Genomic DNA, 20,762 nt, shown 5'->3' on the forward strand with positions numbered 1-20,762 from the left:
AAAAGGTTAAATGCTCTGGTTTTATTAAGAAACTTATTTCCCAATGTTGCATATGTCACTTGTCCTGACACGTCCAAAGTTTTGTGGCCATGTACAAGAACATTTTTCAGCTTTAAAGTTTTGTGGCCATGTACAAGAACATTTTTCTGCTTTAAAGGTTTTAAGCATCAACCTCATCACGCCCGGGAGAGAGAGCAAGAGAAATATTATACATCAGCCATTATTCACTATCACATTCTACATCTATAACCTTTTCATAGGATGTAGAAGTGTTTTTTATAGGATATGAGAGTATTTTTCATAGAATATAAGATGATAAATAGTGACTGATGAGAATAATTTCTTATAATGTAATGATCATTTCCACAAACACTTGCATCTAGCACGTAGCACAAATGTATACTGTTTTAAGTTCCACTTATACCACACAGAAGCCAAAGCCACACAAAAAAACTTGTAAAACCTCACATCCGGCCTCTCTTTCCTCTTTGCTGCTGCTGTTGCCATCAAGAGACACAGCAAAGCCTATTGCCAAACCCCAGCAGAATCAAGAACATCTTCATAGGTCATTATCCGCAACAAATTAACAATCACCCAAAATCTGCTAATCTTTTTATTTCGGATCATAACATCTTTTTCTTCTTCACACTGAAGAAGGCACAGATTGTACAATTTTCCTTCCACGTGCCAAACAACTAATATGTATCTTTACAATATGCTAATCTTCTGCCAATTTGGTGATATATTACAACCGTGTTATATATGCTTTCCATACTCAGACTGCAATGTTTCCATTACCAGTTGCAAGCATGACCAATGCTCTCGGAAGAACAGTCTATAGCCAGGAAATTACTGTTCCTCTTGCAAGCATTAACAGCTCAAAAACCACCACCGTATGGATCCAAAATAAGTATTCTCACACTACGAAATCATGTAATAGATGGGAAGAACTGAACCTGTGTTGCTGGTTACCAGGATTCATGCACTCAAAATCAGCCGTCTCGGTCCCTACAGATGATGGTGGAGCATTATAAATTTGGTCCCCGCCCATGGTAATGAAACTGTGATGGGCCACACCAGATATGGGTAGGCTACCACCCTCGCAGTGCTGCAACCCCAATGTGAGAGACACTCCGCTTCCAACTCCGAACCTCTCCAACTCTGACATGTGATAGGCAGCAGCAGCAGCTGCCATGAACCTTTCACTGGCTGCATCAGGGAAGAGATTACAGCCATCCATACTAGGCCTTTGTTCCTCCCTTCGCTTCACCAACCCATATTCGTTTTCGGCTTCTCCACAAATCCTGTCTTGATAATTGACTAATCTGGGAGATCCTGCCATTTGTACATCAGGAACACCATCTGGTTTGGAGTCCATGAGTTGACTAGTGCTGCATCTCTCGGTGGCTGTTGAACTCATACTTTGTTGGAAATCTTCCCCTCTATCCTCAAAGGTCCCATCATTCCCTTTTGTTGCCTTGCCCACATTGTCGGACGAAGAGTTAGTGTCCATCTCAGCATCTCCAATCTCTTCTTTGTACATCTCCTCAACCATGGGCTTCCAGAGACGCACTCGTGCATTTATAAACCAGTTTGAGACCTGACAGTTCCGAATTTTTTTTATCAGAACTAAGGACCAGACCAAAGACAAAAGAAGCCAAGGAGCACATGGCATTTCTCCGGTTACTTAATCCCCAGTGCTATTGAAACAACTCTAATGGATTATTTAAAACTTATCTGCACAAACAGTATTTAAAACAAAAAACAATACAAAATACCACAAAACTTTTCCGTATTATGCTGTATTCAGGGCAATATCCCTGGTAAAAGAATCGCTTTCATCTTGACCACAAAAACCTAATGCATTGGTTACCAAAAAAAGCAGAAGAATGAAAACAAATGTACTTTTCCACCCAAACAAAGCTCTATCATGAATGAGTTTATTCAATTTTTCTGCAGTATTCCTGTTGTCCTTGATTACCCTGCCACTGACTTCTCAACTTTTTCTGCAGTAATCCTTAACTGACTGAAATTATTTCCTGTCAACAGGCCACAATTTTCAAGTGATATACAAACCCAGACTTTAAAAGTACTCCTGATTTTCATTATGAAAACAAATCACCTCATATTCCGGCCACAAACAGCTAGATCACAAAATTAAATGGGTTTTACCTGACTTCTAGTCAAGCCTGTCTGTCTCGCTAGCATGATCTTATCAGAATCCTTTGGATATCTGCAAATGAAAAATTATTTTAAAAGATAAATTGCAAGAAAAGTTGGGAACTTTTTGGGTAAAAAGAGTAATTTCAGGGGGATTACGGATGAAGGAAATGCTCAAATAGCCAAGCACGAAGAATCGAAACAGAGCTTTCAGGGAGCCCACGTTGTGGCCTCCATGCATGTTGCTGCATCATACCGAGCTGCTGAAGAGTCCTCTGTTGCCTGAGCTGCTGATCCACATATCGGAGGCGAGTTATTCCAACTCCTTTACTGTTCCCTGAAGAATCTTGCTCCCCAAGACTTTTTCGAGCTACTTGAATCTGGCCAGTGATTGCATCACGCAAGCACCGAAAGTGGCGGGAAATAGTCTGGAGGGCAAGAGCTGTATATGGTTTAGCTGCCCCACATCCCACAATCACATCAAATGATGACACCACAATCTGCATCTGATGGTAATATTGTTTGTACCTTCTATCGACCTGCGCAATAAAGTTATCAAAATTAAACTTTGTGGGGGAAAAGATGTTTTCCTCCTTCAAATATTAAAGATATAAGGAATTCTAACCTACACGTTACTTGTATATACTGCAAAAGCACTTGACACAGGCATTATACTATAGTCTGAGAAAATTGTTAATTTTTAACTACTCTGTTTATAACCAAATTGTGGAGTTTTCTGAATTTTGTGTTCTTCAATGATTTAACTATAGAAAATTAAATACTGAAGAAAGAATAGGAAGTGTTATAGAGGAATGAATTACAAAGTGTTTCAAGCTTCTAAAATAACAAATTGTCTAATATTTATTTATTTTTGATCGATAAACAAAAAATGTATTGATCATGAAATAAACAAAAGCCTGAGTATTCGGAACCTATACAAGAGCATCGCCCATGCATGCAAATTGTCTAATATTTATTGACACGATCTTTCAATCAAATTGATGATCATTTAATGTAGGATTGGATGATGTGGCTCAATGGGAGTACACTCCTACTCCTACTTCGAAATTATATATGTCATAGATAATTGATAGACTGCAAAATACAAAGAGCAGCCAATTAATATTTACTGCATAGTATTTATTGGGAATGGACTGAAGAACTCTGCAGTGCATAACTTTCATGTATCCAGTGCAACATCTTTCAGGAGGTGCCTTTATTTTATGAAGTGTATGTGGAAGGCTAAAGTAAATTGGGACAGTTTAAAAATGAGAAGGTTGGCTAATGCCACCGAAATGGTCCTCCAAAATAGTGGGAATACGCAATTAAGTGTGGTCTACAAAACAGAAACAGAAAACTAAGCTCTTTTATTCAATCAGCTTAGAATGAGAAATAATCACTTTTCTGAGCAGATAAATAATCACTTGCTTTCTTCAGAAACAGCAAAAAGAAACAATCCCATAAACTTATAACAGATCAGGACACCTGAAACATTTGATAGGTAAATTAGGTAAAGTAGTGGAATTAAAGTAGGTAAACTTATATCAATGCCATAAACAATGCCCAATATGGCACACTGCACATAATTCTCATTTGTCAAGTAACTACAGAAATTACGCATTTCAATAGTTTCAATTCTAGGAAGAAATTGAAGTAATAACAACAGCATTAATAACATAAAAGACGAGCAAGTATAGCAACTCAATGGCTCCTATAGGTTGGTTGACATTGTCGCCTTACCCAATTTACATATTTGTAATTCTTGAATGTAATTCTTGAATGAAATTCAAACAGCAATAACATAAAAGAAGAGCTAGGGGATGTTTGGGAAGTTAGATGAGATGAGATGTTTATTAAAACTTCTCATAATTTCCTTTCCAAACATCACTCAAATACAAAACACTTTTCAATTTCAAATTTTCATTTAATCAATTACCTAATAATTACAACTTTTACAAATTTCTAAATAAAAACAAAAAACAATACAGCTTTTTTAAATTTCAAAACAAAAATAATATTCAAACAATTTTTTAACTTTATAATATTTTTATTCAACTTTTTCTCTCATTTTTCAAGACCCAATAAAATATCATAACTTAAACTATTTCACTGCAATTTACAAACCATTGCACTACTATTCACAGAATTCTCATCTCATCTCATTAGCCAAACATGCCCTTAAGTTAGTTGACATTGCCAGTGTTATAGTTAATAACATATGTACTGTACATAGGTAAGTTGTCACAACATAAAAGTTGGACATTTACATATCAACAAAAGTTTGGTAACTTCTACTTGCTTAAAACTTCATCCTCCAATTATCCATGTGGAAGGTTCCTGAACTCTACATCCTCCTGGACAATTTCATTTCCAACCTACCTAGAAAGTTTAGAATCAAACAGGTTGGAATACCAATGAAAACTAGGCTAGATAGCAAGTTGGAAAACAGTTATCCATGCAACACCAACACATCCCCCATATTCATTTGGGCTTAAATACACCTTGTGACAAAAATGGTAGAAAATAAACATGAATACCAACCATCTTCTAGCCGAATCATCATGTAATACTGAAAATGAGATCATCCACTTAGCTAAGTCTCAAATATAAATTTTTTTTCCTGGATTTACAATATCCATAGTTCTTCAGATATCCTCAATTCGGAAAAGAAGCGTCACCAAACATACCAAAAATTTCAACATTGAACATTCTTCATGGTACCATCCATCTTCATTAATTTTTACATATATGCACAGTAGCTACCTTCCACTTATACAGTCCGTGCCCAGCAATTTTAATCTTAAGTTTTTCACATTTATCCATGCATGCATATGCGATCTTAAATCATAAATTTGTAGGAGGTACACAGTGATCCAATAGAGTAAATTCGCAATGAGTTTTTGCATCATAAAAAATAGTCCACTTCATGGCCAAATGACCGCATAAGTGAGACAGATTGCATACTTATCTCAGAAAGAGAGAATTTTTTTATCGGTATTACCTCATCCGACATGGACAATAGCTTTGTCAATTTGTTTTGTAGATCTTGTTTTTCGGCATGAGAAAGATCATGCGGAGAATTACAGGCTGACTCTTGAGGGTATGGAGGCCCTCCACCCGTGGGTGGCATTGCAGTTTCATTCTTTGTTCCTCCATCACTCTCCATCGGACTCGTTATCGGATGCTCCTGGATGCCAACATTTTTTGCAACATCAGGCTGCTTTAGAGCTTTTCGGACATTAACCACTTCATCAAGCAGTTGTTGTGCTGCCTTAAGATATTTGGAATTGGGAATGGTTCTCACAATGCTCGACATTCCAAACGGAGATAAATCCCCTTTATTTAAATCTTGGCCTCCAGTAAAACTAGCCGGCAAGTAATCAGCACTTCTCAGCGGTTCATCTCTAGAAGAGTCATTCCTATCCGCACAATCACCTGCAACTGACGAATTAGGACTCAATAATGAAGCAAATCCTGAATTAGGATTTTGATATGGGATAGATGGCATGTGGAACTCTGATGGAATTTGTGTGCTGAGGCTGAGGGACAATCCCTGGCCCTGCAAGTTTTGTCCACTGTGAAGAATGCTGGCAGCGCTACCCATTGGGTGCGTAACTAGTATCCCATTTCTACCTTCCCCCCATGCATTGAAATCATGCTCCACGAGGCGTGATCCACCGAGATTTGACAAGATTTCCCGTTGCTGTGGGGAAGAATTTGAAGCACCCAACGATGGGTCCATGCAGTTGTTTTGCTGCTGAGAATTCTCAGCTAAAGAATCTGAGTATGGACCAGAGTTCATATACATCATCATATTACCATGAAGAACCGGAGCTTGAACCGGAGCTTCTGCAAACGAACTAGGCAAATGTTCCCTTACGTAGAGTATTGGCGCAGTATCTCTTTGATTACTTGAACTAGTGTAAAAAGTTGGCATATTTCTCAAATCTCAAAATTTCCCCACCTGGGTATTCGATTTAGATTACAAAGTCACCCCAGAACTGAAAATTGCCAATCAAAGCAGCTTAGTGTCATTAAAAAAATTTCTTCTCTCTATATATAGAACAATGGATCTGGCAAGTTTGATTTAAATAACTAGTAATCAATTTTAGTCTTGCAGCAAACAGGCATAAGCTTAATTACCTACTTAAAAAAATACCAGTATTACAGATGTCTCATATAGTTTTTCTCGTATTAAATCTCATACAATCTACATATAAGCACAGATATAGAATACGATTGTCACAAACCGAAGTTATAATGGGCAGAAGAACGAGGTCATAGTCACAACACTCGACAGCAAATAAAAGCGATAAATTTAAGGGTCGGACGTAAAAGGACCAATAATCAAAAGAGCAATCTCCATTTGCATGCGGTTATAATACGATATATATATATAGAGGCTTTTTTCATTTAAATATAATTATTATACGAGCATCAACGTGAGCAGTACCATCTGCGTTGAAAGTGATGCTCCAAAAATCTCATCTCTCTACCTAGAAAGCAAATTTAAGCATTACAACTTCCAGAAACAAAAACTATGATCCAAAGAACAAGAAATAATATAAGGAGGAAATTATGAAAAAAAAAAAGGCTTTGGAAGAAGATAGAAGGGAGACGTAAATTAAGAAAAACAATTACAGAAAACAACAAACAGAAATGAAAAGAACTGGAAAAAAGGAAGAAGAAGCAAGCAATACGAAACACCCACTATATGTTGAAAAACCAAAAACCGGATGAACTTCATTTTCTTATCATCACTATCGTCATCCTAGCCAACACTAGAGAGTGCGAGGGACAGATTACAAATAATTTATAGCTCAGCCAGCTAAGACGAAGGGGGGATGGGGAAGAAAGAAAAATGTCAGAGAACAAAAAATACCTGGAAACCCGTAGCAGTTGGTGGTGTTGTGGGGAGCAGCAAAGCTTGGAAACACCAACCGATCTGCAGGAAAACGATCCTCTCCAAACTAAATACTTTCCGATCCCGAGACCTCCCCACATATTACAACACAAAGCCTCACTTGTCAATGAAAATTTTGCACAAACATATGCATCATTACCAATCCCCGTTCTTAAAACAGGAAAAAGAAGACCCAGAGAATTGAAAAAACTACTGTTTTTGCAGGAAAATAAAAGGGCGATAATACAAAGAGCTATGAATTCTTACTTTCGCTCTTTTTTATAATCATATATTCTCCTTCTATGATTCGTATCAATCCTCACGTGAGAATCATACATAAACACTTCTCTCTCTTTAAAAGCTTCTGTGAGAAACTCAAAAGAATGATAACTTTCTCTTTCTATCTCTATCTCCTTTTGTATAATAGAGTTCCTCTTTTCGGGCTTTTTTTTTTTCCTACTCTTATGGGTTTTGCTTGAGCCCGGGTTCGAGGAGTTTGGTGTGGTGCTTGACTTGATATTTGCTGCTGCTTCTTTTTCGTGAGCTCGTTCTTGCGGGTGATATAAGAGTTTGGTTAAGGAGTTCAATCTCTAACTACCAGTTGGTAGACGTAAACCCTTACTTAAACCCAAACACCATCCCTCTCTCTCTCAACCTCGGGCTGTCTCTCTCATCCTTGAGCATGCAGGAAGGTCTGGCTTTGCTGCAGTATCCACCATACACAGCATATTCTAATCTCTTCCGTTGTTTCTCTCTCTCTCTCTTCTTTTAAGCTTCCACACGATTTTATTTGTTTTTCTGATAGTTTGTGTGATGTATATGATTATTTTTATATTCGTTTGGAACTTCAAAATGAAAGAGGTGCCCATATCACTCACTGTATACGTCTTTTTTTATTCTAACTAATATTATGATTTGCAGTGGGGTCCTCTCATTTGATGTTATTCCTTTTGGTTTCCCTATAGTTCTGGTATTATAAACAAGTAATCTGCATTTGAATATTAAATTGAGTTGAGATGATAAAATATTATTAAAATATTATTTTTTAATATTATTATTATTTTTATATTTGAAAAAATTAAATTATTTATTATATTTTATATTGAGATTTGAAAAAATTATAATGATGAATTAAAATAAATTTGAGATCCAAATTTACCCTTAAAGACATTTGAATATTGAAAATATATTAAAATATTTGTCAATTCTAGTAAAATAATTTATAAATAATAATAATAATTTTTGAACATATTCAAGAAAAGTTATATTCCCAAAAAAAGCCTTAATTATAGTCAGCACCATCCTTTCAGAATCATGATGCCCATTGCTTGCGTGCATTTCCTATAATTATACTTTAACATTCCAAATACAAGAGATTAAAGGACTTGGCATATGGAAAAAAAAAAAAAAAGTATTTATGATAAGTTGTTTATGATAAAAATATATATAACTGACTCATTTTAATAAAAAAATAGTTATTTTTATAATAAATAACTAGTCACATATAAACATTTTTTGGTAGTGAATTTTAAAAATTATAAAAATCGTGTTTTTAAAATCCCAATGAAGTATTGGGTATATAATATTTTTAAGCCAAGATCATGAAATCTTAAAAACAAAACAGCCCATTTTCATGTTTAAAATTGGCAAATAAATAGAAAGATCTAAAAGTACATGAAAGCCTATGTTGGTGAAATTTTTAACAATATGCTCACCTTTTTGATACGTTACTATCACATGCTCGAAATAGAAAAAGGGAATATCACGTCGATAATTTTTCATCCCAGCGATGATCGGGATATTCCATCAAAAACAAACTGCTGTAAATGCCTATCGTCCCACTAATGCATCGGCACTACTCATCTAACATCTTTTACATGTTCTTCCCTCTTTCTCTCTTTTGGCATCTTATAGATTTTGCTAATGAAAAAGGCATGTTGGGCAGGGAATGAGCAAAGGCAGATAAAGAGGAGTGGTAGTCTGTAGTACTCTTATGCGTTACATAATTTAAAGTTTCTTTTGGGCTTTTGAAATAACATCTTTTTCCTTTCTTATTCGGGATATTTGAAACAACATTTCTAAGTTTTTTTTTTTTTTTTTTAAGGATGTTCTTTTACGTGCGATCTAAAATATAATTCATGACAAAAATTAAAAGAAAGGAATGAAAGACAGATTAAAGTCTTGAAGCATGCCGCGTGCTGCAAGAAATAAAAAAATACAACTTACCTGTTAACAGTATTTTTAAAAAATAATAATAGGGTTATTATTTTTTTACTATCTATTTATTATTTTTTTATATTTTTTTATTTTACTTACTGATAAAAGAATTAATTATTAGTAAAATTATATTTTTTTTAATTTATTTTAGTGATTAAGAATATTAAAAAAATATTTAAAAGAAAATAATAAAAAATTTTAAAATAAATTTAGAAAGTAGATACATAATAATAACGCAGCTATCACTACTTTTTTTAAGGCTGTCTGTGCGCATATTTATTTGTTTTTTATGATAAATGTACTTTGTTTTATTTTTTTTATATTTTTTTCATCCAATCGAGGAGAAGATCATGAAGAACATGACGTGTTGGACAAATACGCCTACTGAGAGGTGGGTATGTTAGTTACAGAAATACTTTATTTAGTGTAAAAATAATCACACAAATGGTTTAAATTTATGCATTGCATCTTATTATAAAATTATTTTTATTATAAAATAAATAAAATAGATCAAATAAATTTATATTAATTTATAAAATTATTTTTATATAATATCTTTCTGACCAGTAGTTAGTTAACTCAAAATAGTTATAATTTTAGAACCTATTTAGATATAAAGATGAGATCTTATCTCATTTAATTTTAATTAATAATTTTATTACTATTTTAAATAATTTATTTCAATTCATATCATTTTATTTTATTATATAAATAATTACGTATGTTCACTTCTAAAAATAATATATAATAAATGTTACCTACAAGATTGAGAAAAGCTTTTTGTAGTGCATTTAATGGACCAACACATATCGATCCCATGTTTTTAAATTTTCTAGGACATCGTAGAACATCACATCTCTTACAAGTACTGGTCCTAAAATCAACGCGTCGATTTGCGTACATGGTCCAAAATGGCAAAACAGTCATAGTCTATGGACCCCATTAAAGCGTTGTGAAGCATTATGGACGATGGATGCCATGATTTTTGTGTTTTTTTTTTTTTTTTTTTTTGTTTTTAACAAAGGCATCCAAAAGTCCTCTATCCCACCTAGTTTTTTTCATTTGTTTCATAAGAAATGTTTATTTTTCCTTAGGATTATAAACCATAGTTACCAATATAAATTTACATTTCCAAGCATTAATATTGGCGTTTCCAATCCCATATACTTTTTTTATTTTTTATTTTTAGGCTTCGTTTAATTATTTAACTCACCTCAAATTATTTTAATTTTTTTAAATTTTAATACAAAATATAATAAATAATTTAATTTTTTTAAATTTTAAAATAATAATAATATTAAAAAATAATATTTTATAATCTCAATTCAACTCAATTCAGTTTAACTATTCTCAACTCATCTCAATTCATTATTATAATTTTTTTAAATTTTAACATAAAATATAAAAAATAATTCAATTTTTTTAAATTTTAAAATAATAATAATATTAAAAAAAATATTTTAAAAATATTTTATTATATCAATTCAACTTGACTTAATTTACTTTAATATTCAAATGTATTCTTAATCGAATTGTCTTAGAAATGTAAATTAATTTTCAGTCAGAACTAAAAATAAATGAGAGAGACAAAAAGGCCAATGAATTCAAGTAATTCGCAGCGTTTGATACAACTTCGAGGGAAGAAAAGAGCCAGTTCGGTAATAAACACAGAACTCGAATGCCGAAACAAAAAGTCAGAAAAGCTGCATAGGACCAGATGGAACAGAACCCTGAACTTGTAGGGAGGAGGGAGGGGTGACGTGTAGAGGGCCTAATCAATACGGGGGAAAGTGAGGAAGGGGGCAGACATGACCACCTTGGGATTCGCGAAAAGCCATATCTGTAATCTAATCTAATCTATTCTATTGTCATATATACAACAAAGGGATCCGATTGGCCAAAGCGCAAGCTCTGTGAAAACCGAGAAGTAGAAATTGCTCGCTCGCCTCCCCCTACCTACTTTCAGTCCGACGTATGATTCCGAAGTTGGGGTTCGCTTTTCTGACATTATAAAATCCTCCTTCCGATCCAACCATGTCAAGTAATTGTCACTGTACTTCGCTTAAAACCAACATAATTAGATTCAACTTGGACACGGACCAGGCAGATACCTCTGTTCTTGGAGTTCCAACCTTTAATAATTGTATAATAGGTGAGTTAAAGGAAGGGAATATAAATATTTTAATATTATATAAAAATAATTTTATAAATTAATATCATTACATATGATTTATTAAATCATCAAATTATTTTTATTATAAAATAAATTTAAAAAATTATTTTTACATAATTCTTTTATAAATAAAAATAAGTGGTGGTCTTTCAATTAAGATACAGCTAAAAACTTTTTTTTCCCAAAAATCCCTAACGACCCTTCATTATGTCCTAACAATTTAAGTTTGTTTAGCGATAAAACAACCAAAAACTCTAAAAATGATTGTATCATTTTCTTAATCAAAACGAATCAAAATGAATCCCCGTGTACCTAAATCAAGTCTACACATCAATCATGTGAGAGGCGAGAGTATAATTTATTTATTTATTTTTGAATTCTTCCACTTCTTGATATTTAGTTGAGTCTTGTACGCTAAAAAGTCTTGATTAAAAATCAGATGGGGCCAAAAAAAGCAACCCTCCGCCTGCACCAACACCTGCGTAAAACCAACCTACAATCTACCAACAGTCCAAAAAGTTGATATCATATGGAATTTAGATCATTTATTCAAATTATTTTTTAATCATATATTTCCTTTTTTTAATAATAATTAAACTAAGCCAACTTTAATCTAATATATTCGGGGATTAGTCGGTAATCAATATAGTAATATATTTATAGTTGATTAGGCATAAACTTTGGGACAAGTAGGGCAAGAAGGTGGGCCAGGGTTTAAACCTACTCGACACGTGGTTGGTCATGATTACATGATTAGTGATTTGTCTTCGGTAAATCAACTTCTGGTATGAGAGGTGGGTCCCCATTTTAGCTTTAGAATCAAACTAATAAACAATTTAGAACTGTTCTCAATGGAGTACGAGCTAGCGCGCGTGGGGATCCGTTCCCGGATGGGTCTTTGTGACGTCATTTATGACATGGATGGGACCCTCTAAAATAATTGACTCGTCGTGGGTCCCATGCCGGAAGCAAAGTCTAGGAGGCTTTTTTGTCTTTGCTCTGGCACTTTGGTCTTGTTTTACGATGAGGACGCACATACTGGTACGTTGTCTTTTAACCTAACCTAACCCTACTTTTTCTTTTTCTTTTTCCTTTTTGACGCACTGCCATTTTTTTCACCTCTGTTGGGCGTAGGTTTTGCTTTTCGTTCGTTAAAATTATTATTTTTTATATAAAAGTTTATTTTCTTAAAATTAATTAAAATTTTCTAATCATCATCTATATATTATATATTTAATAAAAAATTATATATAATATATAATATAAAAATGATGAGTACATAAAGATCCAATAGCGCTTGCCCTCACATCCACCTACTCTCAAATCTGCTTTTGATCAGAGAAATAAACGAGGACGTCGTGATATCAATGGAGTAAATTGTAATGTTGTAAATTTTATTACACAAGTTTTACAGATTGATTTTTGTAAAATTAATAGACATATTTAAAACTTTTCATATCAATATCAATTAATGCAGAAATTTCTAAGTCTTAATGCAATGGGAACTTTAGTAATTAGTACGGAAGAGTTTGTCATCGAAAAAGGATATAGCTTCTCATTGTTGTTAAGTTAATTAGATCCTTTATAAAATGTTCCATCAATGATGCCCACTTCAAGGCCTATGCACTATGTTTTTTAATACCTTCACTGGAATTATTTTTAAAAATTTAAACAGATAAAGAAATATAAATATTTATATTATATTCTTAAGGTTCTAATAGACAATTTCCACTTTTTAAGAGCATTTACATTGACTTGGTCAAATAGTAAAGTTAGCTAAAATTTATATAATTAATGTAAAAAACACTCTACATTAGATTGACCAAATCTAAAATAAGATGGACTTCTACTATAGTAGTTGGCCAACGATGGAGAACTACAATTGATTTACAAACATTAAAATACTAATTTCTCATTCCAAACAAACATTAAAATATTAGTTTCTCACTCCAAGTAAAAATACTATTTGGTTTGTAATTAAGAAATTTAGATAAAATTTTATATGAGCTTAATCAAATATTTTTTGTTATTAGCATTAAATTACTTTTGAAAATATGATTTTTTTAATATTCATTTAATTATAATATAATTATTATTAATATTAAATTGGTAGAATTATAAAATGTGATGCACATAAATTAAATAAAAAATTATTAATTTAATAATATTTTATTATTATATAGAATGTGAATGGCTAATCCAATATGAGGATTGAATTTAAATAGAATAAATAAATGTAAAAAAACGTGATATTGACTAAATTTTGAAGATGTATTTAGCCAAGGTAATAAAGATGCTCTTAAGGCATCAAGATTAAGAAACATTAACAAATAACTTTAATTTATCCATATATATATATATATTGTATGATAAATGTATCGTGAAATACTATCTTATTATTTTGTTTGTTTGGTGGTATTCGAATCTAAGATAACTGCGAACTTCTTTTCAAAAAAAAAAAAAAAAAAAGATAACTGCGAACTTGTTAGCGAGTGATCTGAATGGTACCCTTGGCGTACGGTAATAGTTCAAGGTCACGGCGAAACCTAGTTTTGAAAGTCGATCGCTAAAACAAAATTGAAACTCTTCTTCAGTATATATCCACGGTGGCCACAAACAAGTTGGGGTTACAAGAATAATGCACGTGAGCTCAAAAATAGGAGGAATGGGTCATCATGCAAAGATCTAAACCATTGATAGATAAAATAATTTTCGACGCTGCTAAACAATCGTACACAGAAAATGGTTTTTCTTCTCTTTCTTGTTCGTGCAGATCAATGCTGAAATTAAACCAACAAATTTAAGAGTACTAGTAACCGAACCAGAATGTTTCATAAATAATATTTTGTTGCCAGCAACGTACGTACTATTAATGCTGTTTTTGTGTTTCTTAACCCGCATTTGAGAAATGTAGATCCAGGTCCCTTTTCTGAATAATTTGGATCGATCGAAGTCAATGGGTTTTAATGCGGGGGAGCCTGATTGCATGCATTAATGGTATGTATGGGACCCCCCAACGTTATCTGCCTGGCCCTAAGCGGCAAAGGTACCATGCAACTTGCACTTAAGTCCTGCCCCATAACGAATGCCTGGTCAAGAACTCACTGCTTATAAAGAGCAAGCATGCAAATTAGGTCAATTCTTGGAATATAGGGAAGAAGTACTACTTTAATATTTATACGTTAAAAGAAAAACAGCACGGAATGGGGAATAATTCATGTTTGGGCAAAACACGTTTCCGTTTCAAATGACGCATGAGTTAAGAGCTAAATGCATGATCAAAATGCCAAGGACATTTTGGCAGTGTTAGGGTCCTTAGGCCAAATTAAATTATTGATAGGATGGACGTAGCTAGCTAACTGGGATGGAGAAATCGATGCATATGAGGGATGATCCGGGGGGACAACTTGAGGCCCCATTTATAAGAAAGCCACTCACGCTCGATGCAACAATATCATGATTATAATCATGTTCATGACCCAAGTGGTTAATCCCCAAACTCTAATATTGGGGGTTGGGGGACCAAAGTACAGGAAGGCCATGGCATTATAAGGATAAGAAGCTGGGGGGTCCTTGCATGTCATTTCTTCTCCGATAAGCGCATCTTAATCTTGTTCATCATTACGTAGCTAGCTAGCCTGCCTTCTATGTTTAATGTCAATGTCACTCGTGGTTTCCTCCTCTTCTGCACTCTCTCGAGTGTATATATAAATTCTCATATTATATATATATATATATATATATAATCGTCATCTTTGTAGATGGATTTTTCAATACCGATGATTTTGTTCTTTTTCTTGGAAAGTTCATCGACATTCTCGACTAGGGAATTAGGCTCTAAGCAAGCTATATATATATATATATATATATATATATAGTGCACTAATTAATTCAACAAGCAAAGAAGAGTTTTTTTATTTTTTAAGAAGAGTACGAAATCTCAAAATTTTATCGATATAGTCCTATTTTTTATGAAGAAAAATTGTGATTACAAGCAAATACTTGAGTGTTACAATTTGGTATAAATAAGCAGGTAATCCAGAGCCTAGAATTCCAATAAAAATATAAATTAACCATAAATTCAGAAACAAAGAACAAAATCACACCAAAACCTGCGAGAAAAATAGAACAAAGAACCAAAGGCCGAAGGAAAACCAGACAAAGTTGTATTACTGGTCAAGTATATTGAAGTGGTCAACTAATAAAACTGCGTTTAGATATTGAATTGAATTCAGTTGAGTTGAGTTGAGATGAGATGATAAAATATTATTAGAATATAATTTTTTAATATTATTATTATTTTAAGATTTAAAAAAATTAAATTATTTATTATATTTTATATTAAAATTTAAAAAAATTATAATAATAAGTTGAAATAATTTTAGAAAATATACTAAGCCTAATAGCATCAGAGATGCAAGGTTGTCACTGTTAATAGGTAGCGCCCAGTGGTTGAATCCTGATTGAGAATTTGTCTATAAGATTTTATTGTCGGTGCCAACACCTAGAACGTCATTGTACCTGCAGGATTTCCTATACCGTTACTAGGCTGTCTAGAAAATGAAATTGCTAGCTAGGATTCAGAAAATAGAAAAGGCCTAAAAAAACACTTTAAAAAGACGTTTTCGACTACTTTTTGTGGGTTAGCTAGAAGGAAGACGTCTCATGGGTTCAGTCTACATTTTCTAAGTTTGGCCCAAAAAACTACGGCCCAATTATATAGCCCAATCTCCCTAAGCGCCAGGACCGAGCTCCTCAAATGACAAACTATATGTACTACGTCTTCGCGGGAAAAAGTTAATTATTATTTCATATTAGAGTACGTTATTATACGGCTCCACTCTTACTACGCTGGGCGTGCTGCCGGTGGTTTTTTTTTTTTTTTAATACATTTACATATTTTTAAAAAATAAAAAAATACATTAATATAATTAAAATCATTTTTTTAATCACTAAATAAAAAAATAAAAAAAATTTTAACCAACGGTTAAATTAGCATAATAACTTTTTCTTCATATAAGTAATACTAGAGAGAAGCCATTGTAATAGTGTACACTTTATATTCACTATATGACTACTTCTAGTTGATTGTTTCTAACACTCATTTGAAGAGATGTGTAGTCTAGATGATGCCAAATTATATGTATAAAATGATGCTCTCAATAGTGACTTTTATCTATATTTATTCGTTTCTAAATATTTTCCGAGTTCGCAGTCACAGTTGGCCAAACAAGGAGATGGAAAGAGGAAGTGAACGAAAGAGGGAGGCGAAAACAGAGCTGAAACCGACTGAGAGAACTCGCCTCCCTCATATTTCCCAACAATCTCAGGGACTCGCTCATATCTCTCGCTTCGTTTGGTTGCCATTTGCCAATAATTGAAAGAATACGAAAACGGAAAGTTTAAACCGAGAGAATTCGGGCTATTTTCAGCATAGTAGCATCAACCAAAGACTCCTTGATCTTAGCATAACGCTCTGTCATTAGATTGTTGTAACCTTAAACAACTGGTGCAACCAAACGGTGTTGGACCTATCGCGCGGTGTTTCATGGTTATGGGGAAGGGTAAGAAAGAATTCTCTCCCTGAAATTGAAATCTCGGTAGGCATTAGCATGGGGAATGAAATATATTGCTGGAAATAGAGATGTTATTTAGAAAAATAGATATAGACATTGGCATCTGATTGATTGCTTCTTCTCATTTAAATAGATATTATCAAACACTAAAAAACAAAGATATTATCAAAACATCGATAATGTATCAGACAACAGAGAAGCTTTGATATCAGCTAGAATAATAAGTTTGACACCACCTACGGTGATCATACTGGTAGCTTGTAGTTTAGCTACAACAATTTGTTGCCGGAACATTGCCAAACAAGTGAGAAGTGCCTTGGTGGCTTATTGTTGAGATTTATGTGCCATAGGCTTCAGCTTGTGGTTTACTATTTGCACACTGGTAATTTGTTGGTTGGATTTAAAATTTTAATCAAGCACTGGTTAATATGCCAAACATTTTTTTAAATGCTTGTAGGGTTAACTGAGCACCGTGGTTTTAGTTTTGTTCAATTGTAAGTCAATTGCATCGTCCCCACCCAAATTAAGTTTTACCACCTTTTTATTAGTTAGACTAGTTGTGTTACATTTAAAACTCAATAATTAGTAATTAATCGGTTCCTTTTTTCCCCAACTGAAAAGCTAGTTATGGCAAGCTTATATTTGGACTTGATGGCCTATTGTGTCCTATTGTGTTGTGATGCGGAAATTTGAAAAATATTTTCATTTTGCCTACATTATTTTTTGTTAATTTTTAGTCCCTTTTTTGGTAATTAAAAGATACTCTTGCATTGTTTGAAGCCTTGCACCTTTAGCATGTATTATGAGCTGAAGAATGGCTCATCAGTTGGAAGTCAGAAAAATGCTGTCAAGCATGCCATGCGTAGAGCTCCCCTTCAACAGAGAAGATCAAAGGCAGATCAAGGTTGATGTGCCTCCCTTTAGTTATGGATTTTAAACATATCGTGCTCTTGTTACATAATCTGATTAACTCAAATCAATGCAAAACCTTCTCATCATTGCTCAAGTTTTTCTTCTATATTTTGATATTGTAAATGAGTGGTTTGTTCCGATGAGATTGCCAAGTCAAAGAATGAAAAGGATGGTAGTGCCTCTGGGGCAGAAAAGCCTTCTTCAAACATGGATGAAATAGGTTTTCGATTCTTATTTACTGATGGTGTTGATGTCGTGTTTCGTGGGCCTGGACAACTCCACGCTGGAAGCACTAGGACTCTTCCTTGTAAGGAGGAGAATGGGGAGCTCGGGGTCCGTGGTACCTCCAACGTTCAATGTAGGAGATGAAGAGAGTATATTTTCAAGAGAGTTATCCTAGGAATGTGTGTAGAGGTTAACCTTTTATTGATCGCGGGTGATGCCTATTTATACTCGTTGGTCTGACCTTCATGGTAGTGGGGTGTCGCTCTGTATGAGATTGGATATCCATGCTGCCAACCTGTTGTGCCACGGGACACTTAGGCCTGATGGCGATTGGATCTTTTGTCGAGCGTACCGAGCCCCGGGTCGCATTAAATGTGGCGTGCCTTCTTCTCTAAGTCTCCCCGTCTCATTAATGCTGGGTGTCCTCCACCTGCATTTCGATCCCTGGGTCGCATTGAATGCAGCATGCTTCTTCTCTAAGTCTCCCTATCTCATTAACGCGGGGGTGCCCTCCGCCTTGATATTCCTGGGTTGCATTGAATGTGACATGTCTTCTTCCCTAAATTTCTCCCATATCTTCTAATTGGATTTCTGAGGTATGCTCGGCCCAGCCTAGACCCCAAGTCTGGGATTCGACTTGGTCCCTTCTCCTGGTCCGGTCCAAGGGATAACTCCCCTCACAGATGGATTACGTCCTTGCTGTCATTTTTTTTTTTAATATTGGAGAATGTAATTATGGCATTTTCTTTTCAGTTATCATTTTAGTTTTTTTATTATTCAATTTGTCACTGAATTTTGATATTTGTAATTGATTCTCTCGAACAAAATCCAGAGGAACATGTGGAAGCCAGAAAAGCAACTGCACTTTCGAATGTTCTGTTTGCTTAAGGGGTTAGCTCAGAAAAGCAGAGGTATTCAAACCTTCTCCCATATCTTGTCTGAAGGGGTTAGCTCAGAAAAGCAGAGGTATTCAAACCTTCTCCCATATCTTGTCTAGTTTTTTTCCATGATTTACTATTTTTATTGTGTTGTGAAGGGTTGCTAGGACTGTCATATTGGGCGGTCTTCTTGATGATGATATATGGCAGAAGATATTCATAGATGAGCCAAAGAGATTGGCCCTGTTTTTTCTGTAACTTATCCTCTTCCAAAAAAAGAGCTTGAACGACATGTATGGGGTTTCTAATAAGTAAAGATACCAAGAATTTTATAAAAAGAGAACCAAGGGTGTAACCCAAGGATACCAAAGGTATAGAAAGGAGGACACCTAGTTAAGGTGGGGACACTGAGTGGGAAATTTTTCCCAGGCTTTTTTTTTTTTTTTTTTGTTGGGGGGGGGGAGGAGTGGGAAACTTAATTTCAACTTATCTCAACTCATTTCAACTCATCTCACTACTATTCATTACTATTTATCAACTTTAACTCACAAATTTTATTACTATTTACAACTCATTTCAACTCATCTCAACTCATCTTCGAATCCAAACGACACCTTAATCTTTTCTAATAATTTTAAGTTTATACGTGTTTGGATGACTTCATAGGTCATATTTGCACGGCCAAACAAATTTCTTTTCCAGTTGAAGTTTCCAAAGAAAAAAGGACCCATGTAAAATTGGACATTGAATTAGTTCTGATTAGGATGTTGAATTGGCCAAAATATGTGGAGTTGTGCTACGCATAAGTTCCACACTCTGCACACCACTTAAAAAATATGTGATTTTACTCTTTTATCCTCATGTTTCATATTTTATACTTCATGAAACATGAGGGTAAAATAATAAATTTTTATATTTTTAAGTGGTGTACAGGAGTATGAGGTTTATGTATAGAATTTTTCAAACATGTTACATTTCTCCAGGTCTTGTGCAAGATGGATGTAAAATGGATGCTTCAGCTGTCCTTTATACCGGTGTTAAATCATCAGCACGTGCTTCAGTTGCAATGTTGCACCGGAAAGAGATAAGGGGCGAATTGTCTGGGCACGCCAGCTGGGTGGGGAGGTAAGTATATGCAAGATAGCTTGCTAGTTGCTATAGTTTCGAAGTTGTTCGGATAATCCAAATGCAAGATAGCTGTGTTATGATGGCAAACAGCTTGCAAGTTAAAAGGAATAGAGAAATCGAGGGAGGAATCTGTCTTAGGTCACAAAAAACAATCATTCAGAGCTTGTTGGTTGAAATCATAAGCTACATGCCTGATGCCACCGCCATCCTTTCCCGTCGGATCAAGTAATATCTCCTCTCTTCTCTTTCCCTTGACTTGATGTTGACCGTTTTCTTTTCTATCTGGGTATCTTATGCAATCGATGACGTTGGAATATGGAAAATATTAAATAATAAGAAAATCACAAGTTGGGGTTCTGCTGTAGTTACAATCTATGACAATTCCTTGCATTAAAAGTTTTCTCCATCGAATAATGCTTGCGATAATTTATTATAGAAAAATACTACTCTGCCGTCTCAAATATACCATTTAGTTTGACTGCTCGGTTATTTTATTTTTTATTTTTATTGAATGATGATAGAAGTAATTTTAAATATATTTTAAAAAATTATTTAAATATATTAAAAAAATATTAATTAAAAAATAAAAA

At 34.0% G+C, this 20,762-nt stretch overlaps 1 protein-coding gene and 2 long non-coding RNA genes across 3 annotated transcripts; 2 read left to right on the top strand and 1 right to left on the bottom strand.

Moving 5' to 3' along the window:
• Positions 1-590: 590 nt before the first annotated feature.
• LOC121254307 (BEL1-like homeodomain protein 6) lies at positions 591-7,875 on the bottom strand. Its single transcript, XM_041154303.1, has 6 exons — positions 7,331-7,875; positions 7,043-7,183; positions 5,162-6,161; positions 2,320-2,699; positions 2,173-2,233; positions 591-1,600 (listed from the first exon to the last, which is right to left on the bottom strand). Exons 3-6 carry the CDS (start codon positions 6,095-6,097, stop codon positions 917-919), a joined length of 2,061 nt encoding a protein of 686 aa, XP_041010237.1. The 5' UTR covers positions 6,098-6,161; positions 7,043-7,183; positions 7,331-7,875; the 3' UTR covers positions 591-916.
• An 8,906-nt stretch (positions 7,876-16,781) lies between these two features.
• Positions 16,782-19,082, top strand: LOC121254310. The gene is made up of 4 exons (XR_005938600.1): positions 16,782-17,017; positions 17,487-17,523; positions 17,789-17,933; positions 18,999-19,082. It is a non-coding gene; the product is annotated as an uncharacterized LOC121254310 (long non-coding RNA).
• Positions 19,083-20,030: 948 nt separating this feature from the next.
• On the top strand, positions 20,031-20,536 carry LOC121254311. The gene is made up of 2 exons (XR_005938601.1): positions 20,031-20,169; positions 20,263-20,536. It is a non-coding gene; the product is annotated as an uncharacterized LOC121254311 (long non-coding RNA).
• The last annotated feature ends 226 nt before the right edge of the window (positions 20,537-20,762 follow it).

This window comes from Juglans microcarpa x Juglans regia, chromosome 3D, assembly GCF_004785595.1.
Source record: "Juglans microcarpa x Juglans regia isolate MS1-56 chromosome 3D, Jm3101_v1.0, whole genome shotgun sequence".
NCBI lineage: Eukaryota > Viridiplantae > Streptophyta > Magnoliopsida > Fagales > Juglandaceae > Juglans > Juglans microcarpa x Juglans regia.